This window comes from Acanthaster planci, linkage group LG09 (genome assembly GCF_054643075.1).
Source record: "Acanthaster planci isolate LZ-2023a linkage group LG09, COTS_SCS, whole genome shotgun sequence".
In the NCBI taxonomy this organism is placed as follows: domain Eukaryota; kingdom Metazoa; phylum Echinodermata; class Asteroidea; order Valvatida; family Acanthasteridae; genus Acanthaster; species Acanthaster planci.
In genome coordinates this window covers 16087914-16097451 of record NC_141785.1, presented here as the reverse complement: position 1 = coordinate 16097451, position 9538 = coordinate 16087914, and the positions used below count along the sequence as shown (strand labels likewise).

The 9538-nt window shown below is 40.6% G+C and overlaps 1 protein-coding gene across 1 annotated transcript; it reads right to left on the bottom strand.

Annotated features, from left to right (window-relative positions):
- Positions 1 to 213: 213 nt before the first annotated feature.
- On the bottom strand, positions 214 to 9452 carry LOC110984843 (uncharacterized). The gene is made up of 9 exons (XM_022245397.2): positions 9329 to 9452; positions 6058 to 6191; positions 5280 to 5369; positions 4916 to 5001; positions 4469 to 4562; positions 3679 to 3748; positions 3193 to 3229; positions 3002 to 3065; positions 214 to 2010 (listed from the first exon to the last, which is right to left on the bottom strand). Exons 1-9 carry the CDS (start codon positions 9390 to 9392, stop codon positions 1852 to 1854), a joined length of 798 nt encoding a protein of 265 aa, XP_022101089.2. The 5' UTR covers positions 9393 to 9452; the 3' UTR covers positions 214 to 1851.
- Between the last annotated feature and the right edge of the window lie 86 nt (positions 9453 to 9538).

The following is a 9538-nucleotide window of genomic DNA, read 5'->3' as shown; positions in this document are numbered from 1 at the left end:
GGCAGTGTACTTTTCACGGAATCCGAGAGCTAAAAATCATGTTTCTTGCTCAAGACCCCAACCAACGCATTTGTACCAAATAAAGCATGGAAATTAATGTAAATGTTCCAGCTTGGAATGCGTACCCCAAATATGCCATTCTTACAAGTTCCTAGATTTATGGAAATATAGAATACAAAACAAGGCACAAAGCACCACATTGACAGACAAAAATCACAAAACTAACATAAATGTATTGAGGGAAAGGTTTCTGAATTACTGATTGAAAACAGAAAAAACTCTCGTGGATTCAGCAATTTATCCAATTAACGTTTATGGCGAAATAAACAGTTTGCTTTGCCACAGACCACAAATCTCTCATTCCCACATGCCAAATACTCTGAAGCCAGCTGCAGATCTATAAAATATATGAATTAAAACTAAATGGAATGAGAATTACAATTAATAAGATTTGAATGCAATGAATAAAACCCACATGGACTTCAATGTGGCATGCAGAATAATTTCATGCAGTTTCTTTCTCTCATCAAAATAAACCAGTCACATTACCGTCTTCATACCTTTGTCTGTGTGAAGTGAGCTACAACTTTTACAAAGTATTCTTCTTAACAAATTTTATGGTACACAAGGTATTCCTTTTACAAAAGCCACCCTCGGATCAGTAATTGGCATCAATGCCAATGGATACAAATGAACTCCATGATTATCTGAGGACAACATTTAAGATAAGGACACAGACAATTTACAGGCTCCAAAGATATAATTTATAATGAACTTATATTCTTAGTTCGGACTTTGTGATATAATTTAAATGGAAGCATTGGAAGCATTCCCCACTGACTATTTTCAGCAAGATGACACGAAGTAAATTTCAACACAACATACATGTGTATAACATTTCAAGAGCAAGGCGATGTCATTTTTTCATGCAGTTCCCGTAGATACTCCTTTGTGTCCCGTTTAATTTTTGGAACGGCATTTTACAGGCAGTTTGGTACCTTTATGACTTGCAACGCTCATGCAAACTTAGATATTTATGGACAAAAGTGTGATGCTATCCAAGGCAGATACTTTGGTGATACAGCTGTTTCTTCACTATAGTGTTTGGTATTTTGTTGTTGGAATTTTGTTCACTTTGGTGACTTGCTGTTTCAGATTACAACAGTAGACCGGAGGGCAAAGTTTTCAATTTCGCATGCGCAAATACGAGGTTCATCATTTGAACAGAAACCTCCTCGGGTGAACAGTCTCTTACTGTTATGACATCACAGCAATGGGCCTCACATTTGTCAGAAAAAAAAAAATTTTCACAGAGAGCAACCAAAAAGCAAAATGATAGAAAGATGAGTCGGAGGTCAAATGCAACACGTTTCCATACAAAATCTACATTCTTGACCCTTGAAGGTTTGTAATGGCTAATTCCCAATCCTTCCAACCAGACAAGGTTTGAAGACACTGTTATTCTGTAGGCTCAAGATTTGATATGCAATTTAATATATTTTAAGGACAAGACTGCTACATGAAAAACAATTTAGAAGGAACTTCCAAAATGTTACTAGATCATGGAAATCTTTCTTTTTTACATTTACAGTAAAAGAACAGAACTAGATTTGCATTTCGATATATCACTCAATTGTTATCCCCACCATATTGGTCACAAAAGGGTTTAAAAAATGACTGTTATGGCCAATTCCCATGGCGTAATAGACTTGTCTCAATGGCCTGTAACTCAAATGCAGCTCTCTGCCGACTTCAAAACTCACTTTGCTGGGTTGCTTCATATACAATTATAGGAAGACACTGTTTGCCCTCTGCACTACCGCATCCTTAGCAGCGCCACCCAGGCTTTCCTTAGCGAGGGCACATGGCATGCCGTCCACCGTCCACTGGAAGAGTAACCCCTGTGATGAACGTTGAAGCATCAGATGCTAGGAAAGCGATGGCATCGGCAGCTTCCTCCGGCTGCCCAGGTCGGCCCAGGGCATGAGTTGTCTTTGATCGCTCTAGAAACTGCAACAATCGACAACATTTGAGGGGAAAGGCAAAATAAACTTAATTTAATCATGCAGTGATCTGAGTGTTTTGACAAGGCTTATACGGAGTCAATTCAACAGCAGAAAAATGAAGAGAACTTTTAACTTAAAGGAAGGAATTTGCAAGAGAAAAATGACCTCATGAAATCCTAACCTCAAGCGCTTTGAGGCTAGAGCTCTCGCTGGTTAGAAACCCTTGTCAGTTCAATGCCCAAACATCCAACAATTGTCAAAGTGAGCAGCCTTCTTAGATTAACAAGATCATCTGTGTCAACTACCCTGAAGGCCATTCAGCTTAGAACATCAAGCCTGCCATTTCATTGGACTGGTCCTACACATCGGTACATTGCGGCCCCCTGTTGCATTCAATTTCTTTGAAAACCACCAGCATACTGAGTGGGTGCTTGACACGCACAGCTGTCCAACTATATGTTGGTTGTCTCATAGTCAGTCAGTGCAGTTATTCACAGATCACTAATCACACGCATTACTTCACTAATCTAGCCTTATTGCTGCACAGATGGGACGGAAACCAGTAGCGGATCCAGACTAACCTTGCAACCAGAATCAGACATGACACACTGCAACGGCACCATGCTCGTGGGCAGGTAGAACATGCACGTCACATGCCTCCTCAACCAAAAGGGGTTGGGACTTAGCTGAATGATTCGCCTCAACTTTAAGACTGTGCATGCAAGCATGGTGCTACCACAATAATGATGTGACCTTGGATTAGTTTCCAGACTAAACCAATGACCAGATTTATAACCCATTCCAGCAGGGGTACCAGGCTGCAGTAGGGTCTTAACAACTTTCTGAAATGCCAGCACGCATCAAAAGAAAAACAAGTAAAACCTGGTTGATAATTGAGCGTGGTGATACTCCAGTGGCAAGTTTCCAGGCATTTAGCCTATAGTTCAAAAACAATCAATTTTCTTTTTAAGTTCTTAAAAAGAAAAGTCACACACCTTGGCGTAAGCTTCATCATCAAGCCCTCCAGTCTTCTGCAAGTTAGTTACAATAACACCCGGACTGTCAAAAATTAAAAAGACAGATACTAGTTATAACAGGAATAGATAAACAGACTCAGTTTTAAAAGAAATATAAATAAACAACATTAAAACAACCATCAATAAATATTAGTTCACCGTAAACTCACTTGATTGCATTCACACGCACTCCTTTTGGAGCCAATTCTGAAAATATAAAGTTATTAAAATGTGTTTATTTCTCAAACTTGGTCTATAAATTCATCAAACCACTTTTCTTTCTCAAATGTATCTATTTCTAAACTGAATACATGTTAGAATTTTGGTGGCAGACATTTGGGGGAATGTTGCCTGACCTCTGAAGTTGAAATGTTGATTAGAGGCCAGCAGGCTGCTTTCTTCTTTCTGTCATTTCAATTTACAAAACGTCAACTGCATTTTTCTTTCAAGCTTTCTTTCAGATGCACTGACTGAAATGCAATTTAAAGATATCTCAAATGAAGTAGTATCTCAAAATTTCAGAACTGGACTTAGAAGTTAGTCTTCCGTCTTTCTGTCTGCTGTGGCCTTGAATCTAAACACAAATACAATACCTGTAAGAAAAATCATTAAATTACAACCAAAACCAGAAATTTATCACGACAAAAGTGACTGACCCAATGCAGTGACTCTGGTGAACTGGTCGAGAGCACTCTTGGACATACAGTAAGCTAGCACTCCGGCAAACTGTTATTTCAAAACAAGAATGAAATTAAATTGCACAGTTAAAAATATTCACTTTTCATGCACCCGAGAATCTCTTCAGAGAAAATGATAGAAGTGTCTTTTTCAGGGATGGAACTGGGTTGAGACTCTTTGGCCTGAGCTTCAGAGTAAATAAGAAAGTTTACATATGTGCATGATGCCAATATTATTTCTAAAATCTATAAAAAAATGGGCTCATATCAGGCTTTTTCTGGACATTCCTTAATTTAAAGGACAATCTAAGAGACTGAGAGAAGACTGCATCAGCTGGAGTTCAAACCATGAACACAGAAGGTGAAGGGTGACATGATGTATTAATTCAACTGTTAACTCAAATTGCCATAAGTAATTCAACAAGCAATTCAACAACGCAAAGAGTTTGTTTAATTTCCCTGGTTGCTGTTCACTGTTCTTGTCACATGAGGGCGCTGTAGCCAGTCAAAAATTTGAGTACAGTGCCCTACTGGACACAATGCTCCAGAAATTACACTTGTGCAATGTCTTGCTTTGTGTCCAGGTCATGCACTAGCAAAAATTAGTAAACCCCACATGACCGCGTTCCAGCCAATCACAGTTAAGAATAAGCAAGGGGTATTTTACAAGTATCACCATGGCAACATGGCCCATCAAGGATACTCTCTCATTTGTCAGCAGTAAATGCACATTTTCAGTATTAGTTTCTGCACTTAATCCGCCACTTACTGCTCGCAGACCGTTGACGCTGGAGACGTTGACGATATTTCCTTTTGTCTCTATCAGATGAGGCACAGCCAGGGACGACAGATGGAATATTGACCTGATGATGACAAGAGAAACGGGCCGCCTCTGAATAACTGCGGCTTGTTAGGCTAGAGCAGTGGCTACAGCCACTTCCTGCAGAGTAGTGTTTAACTTCAAGCTGCAGCCACGCAATTAAGACAAAGCCATATTATTGCACATCTCAGAGCTCTTGTTGCACTGCCAATTTGAATCAGGGAACATTTTCTCTTCTTATGGGGAAACAAGTTGGGGAAACTTTACTTGTGGTTGGCCTTTTCACTTTGTTTCATGCATCTAGAGCTACGGTCTGTTGATGCATCATTTTCATCAGGACGTAATTTCATGCCTCCCTCCCGTCGGCCCCTCCCCCCCGCAGTGTTGCGACTTTACCTGACGTTGGCATTCATCATGGTGTCATAGGCCTCCATGCTCGTGGTTTCAATGGTTCCCAATGAAATAATACCAGCACAGTTCACCTGAGCAAACGGACAATATTTGACTGCTTTCAGTGGACATTAGAAGAAGCTCTCTTGTAGTCAAGTTCATCAAAAGACCAGTCACAAGGTAAGAAGATGAACAATGACAATGGTTGAGCTTATTTCAATGGCTCGCGACTTGAATTCAGACCTAAAGTCTTGTGATTGTCTCGTGTTGGTCTTGTGATACATTTAAGGGGTCCCCACTACAATTCTAAAAATTAAACATAAATTGCTGTTTTAAAAAATAGAATACTAAGAAGGAGCAATGTGATTACCAACACATCCAACTTTCCAAAATGTTCCGTCGTCTGCTTGACGAGATTCTGGTTGTCAGCCTCTTTAGTCAAGTCACCAACAACCACCAACTAGTGACAAGAAAAGAGGGACCAACAAACATCGCTGTGTAAAGAAACTTTTATTTTTTTTAAGAGAGTCCCCACAAAATCGCATTTACTCTTAGATTTGAATAGCCTCTCTGATCTTTGGCTCCAATCAAACTATTCCCCGATGCTTTTGTCCAACTTTACCATGAGCAATGGCTGTCTACCTCAAGTAGGCCCTGTGACCAGTGTTGTGGTCAAGACCATCACAAGATCAGACACAAGAACATGAACAAGACAGGTCACAAGTAACAGGGTGAACTATGACAAAGGAGTGCTTTTGTTGCAGTTCATTTGACTAGCTTGTGACCTCAATTTAGACTAGAGGTCTGTGCTGGTATTGCGTGGTCATGTGAAGGTCTTAAGTGGTCTCGACTACAACACCGTGACCACTCTCAGCTTACCTCACTAAGGTAGACAGTTGCTCCGGTACAGCTATCATTAAGTGACTGCTTGGCCTTCAAAGGCCAAGTGCTTGATCAGAGAGGCTACAGGTCACAATAGCCCTCCGACAATTGAAGTTATCATTACCACTACAACAGGTTTGATCCACCTAAATATTTTGTAGCCTGTACAGTATCTAGGGGCGGGGACAGTAGGTACTGGGAGAGGGCGCTTTCTATCACTGCCTCACCACAGGTGTCAGGGGATAACGTACACACTTTCTGCTCACCGGCTCTGATCCATTCTCCTGGCACAGTTTGGCCACTTTGTCCAAGTTGGCTGCATTTCTTCCAGTGATGGTCAGCTTTGCCCCGAGCTTAGCAAACAGCACGCTGGTGGCCCAGCCTATGCCAGAGCTGGCACCTGGAATGCAAGTAGACTAAAACAGATATAAATCCAGCCTGAAGCATCAGAATTAGTCCCACGGAATCTATAAAAATCTACTCCGTCATTTCAAGTAAATTAAATCCATATTGTGTAGAGAACAAAGCAGGCCCATTCCAGAGAGCAACTGAGCACACATGTATTCATGTTAAACAATCAAAATACAGAATCTGTAACAAATCCCTTGAGTTAAGGGCTAACCTTTCTCTCTTTCTCTCCAGAAATCACAATAATGCCTGCTAATTTGTAGTTTAAATCAACTCCTACCTGTTATTTTCAGTATCTGATTATTGGCTCTGCATAGACCCACTAACTGGGGCATTAAAACTCTTTCAGTTTATTTTGGACTTGTACTTATGCAGATCAAGTCCAAACTTTAAAAAATGGTAGGGCTGAGTCAATTCCAATAATTCACTATTTGAATATTCGACCTTCACTTTGATTGAATATCCAAATATTCGGTCCCACCGACCGGCAACTTGCTGATGAACAAACCATATACAAAATCAGTTGCAATAACACCCACAATTGTACATTATGATCAATATGTAATAGCTTCTCACATCTAGGAGTATTTCCAGCCACGATTTAGCAAGATTTAAGAGATGAGCAAAACTTCTTGCCCTGTTGAAAATTTCTATTCGTTTCAAATTGTTTAATGAATAATTTACTTTTTAAATCCTTGTAAGATTTCTGACGCTTTTCATTTGAATCTGCTTGAAAAAAGCCTCCATGGTGCAATTTTTCTCATTTAAAACGAGAAGAAAGTTTTTCTCTCCTTTTCATGAATTTTGCATTCAAATATTCACATTCAAAAATAATATTCGACAATCGATCGAATATTCGGTTATTCGGCACAGCCCTAAAAATGGAATTAAAGGCCCCAGTTAGTGGGTCTTCTTGTTTTTGCAAAATTTTAAGGGAAACAGAAAGTCCAACTTTCAATAACCCTATAGGGTTATCCATTGAGGTAGATTTGGAACCAGTAATGCATAGCCTTTATGAAGGACAAGGTCTGAGTGAATTCAGGGTCATAATGACAAATTACAAGGGAAGAGTTCCATATACAGATACCAGTTATTATTTCTTACTTTTGTCTATTATTGTCTTTGGTCTATTTGTTACAATACACAAACCCACATGTGCGTGTATATTGGTTAATTTTCGTTTGCATAATAATAGATACGGTCTGGGTTTCTTTTTTGCTCCAGGTCAAAATTACTCAGACCCCCGACCAAATCCCAAGACAAAAACGTCCTTTCATTCATACTGCATATTTTCATTTTCTATAACTGCAAGAATCTTTGGCATGAAGCTATTTTAAGACGTTCCAATAGAATAAACACCTTCTTTTGATGACTTTGTGTTCAAGATTCTGATGAAATGCCATCACCCCCAAAGAGTATAAAAAGAAGAAAAGTATTCGGATCATTCTCAGTTACGTTACTTGTCACCATGGCAAAGAAAGAACGCAAAGGCTAACCGGCAATTTCCAAGCACTATGAGGTCCCTGTTGCAACAGTTCAGAGTATCATCAGGAAGCATAAGAGGTTCAACACAGTGAAAAACCTCAATGGGCATGGCAGGAAGTGTAAAGTATCTCGTAGACTCACCAGAAAAATCTGCCAGGAGGCCAACAACAACCCATAGATCACAACCAAGGCCCCAATTGATACCCTTGACAAGGCAGAGACGAAGGTGTCACGGGCAACAATCCAGCGGGTATTGCTCAAAGGAGGTCTCCACAGACGCAGGCCCAGAAGGACACCACTACTCAGGAAGAAACATAAGGAGGCTCATCCGGCATTTGCTAGAGCGCATCTGAACCAAGATCCTACCTTTTGGTCATCGATCCTGTGGTCTGATGAGACAAAGATGGAGTTCTTTGGCCACATTGATATTGCCTATGTTTGAAGGAAGCAAGGAGAAGCATACAAGCCGAAGAACACAGTCCCCACCATCAAGCATGGTGGTGGCAACATAATGCTACGGGGTTGCTTCTCTGCTAGAGGCACCGGGAACCTCATTAAGATACAGGGCATCATGAAAAAGGAGGATTATATCAAGATCCTTGATAACAACGTGAAAGTGTCTGCTGAGAAACTCCAATTTGCTTCCATTCCAATGATCAATCATAACTCAGCTTTCATTTGGATAGGGCCACGAAAATAAAAGGATAAGATAGGAGCTGCGTTGCAACTGGTCAAGCTATCACACAGCTGATAGCTATTGAGAGTACATGTGCTGATTTTCTGTAGTGTGGATGGGCAAAATGCTCAAGAATTTCACCATTTTAATGAGGATATAAGGTGAATTATGTGTTTATGGGAGTTTGTATATGGCTATCTGCAAGGTTTGTATAAACCTTACAGTTCTGAAAGTAGGCCAACTCACCTGCACTACACCTTGTTCATGTACCTAACCTTGTGGACATAACCTCCGAACGGTCCACCAGGGACTATATTGGAAGTTGACAAGAGTGGCACAGTAACTTGCATGTATTTAGGAGTGTGGAGCTTGTGCTGGATAGAATTTTAAAAACTGTGGGGCAAGTATCGTCTACTGATGCTTGGGATAAGTTATTCCAGAGTTGGAGGTTTCTGGAAAAAAGACTAGATGTGGGGGTTGGATGTGTGATGATAGACTTCAAACTGTCTGTTGTGGCTTCTTTGGGACCTGGTCAGCTTGGGTTTGATGTACAAGTTAGCGTCAATGTCGATCTCCTGATTGACATGATTGAGTATTTTGTGGCGTCTAGTCTCGAGAGAATCCCATTTGAAGCTGGTAAACATCTTCGATACACAAGATGTAGGTTGAAAATCACCGTACAGGAACCTGGCAGCTCACCTCTGCACCCGCTGAAGGATGTCTGTGATTTTCTTGGTGACTGGGTTCCATGCAGCAGAGGCGTAGGCCCAACATGCCCAAGATGTGGTGCTGTAAATTAATAAGAGTCTAGACTAGGCCTAGGCTATTTCTATAGCCTATTCCCCGAAATTCCAAATGCCACAAAACGTGCGATGTGGACGCAAAACACAGTCACAATGTATATTCTTTGAAATCAATTTCTTCAGAAGCCCGTTAAGTTCCAAAATACGCAAAAAATAATAACGTACCTGTTACAATAGCAACTTTTCCAGCCAGTGACACGGGGGCCGCCATGATGATCAATAGCGCCATCTACGTTTGGACGCCCATCGTGATTGTACTTGGAGATCAGTGAAATTGTAACAATGCAGCGTTACCATGGTCACCGGGTTTCTCTATTATCTAGCACTACTATTGTTTCACATGTGTGGGGGTGTTATAGTTCACAGAAACTTTCG

Excerpts from the sequence above, each read along its gene's own strand:
- LOC110984843 (XM_022245397.2), bottom strand. The coding sequence starts at position 9,392 with ATGGCGCTATTGATCATCATGGCGGCCCCCGTGTCACTGGCTGGAAAA. Across the intron at positions 6,192-9,328 it reads AAAAGTTGCTATTGTAACAG|GTGCCAGCTCTGGCATAGGC; the intron begins GTACGTTATTAT and ends CTTGCATTCCAG. Across the intron at positions 5,002-5,279 it reads TTGGAAAGTTGGATGTGTTG|GTGAACTGTGCTGGTATTAT; the intron begins GTAATCACATTG and ends CCGTTTGCTCAG.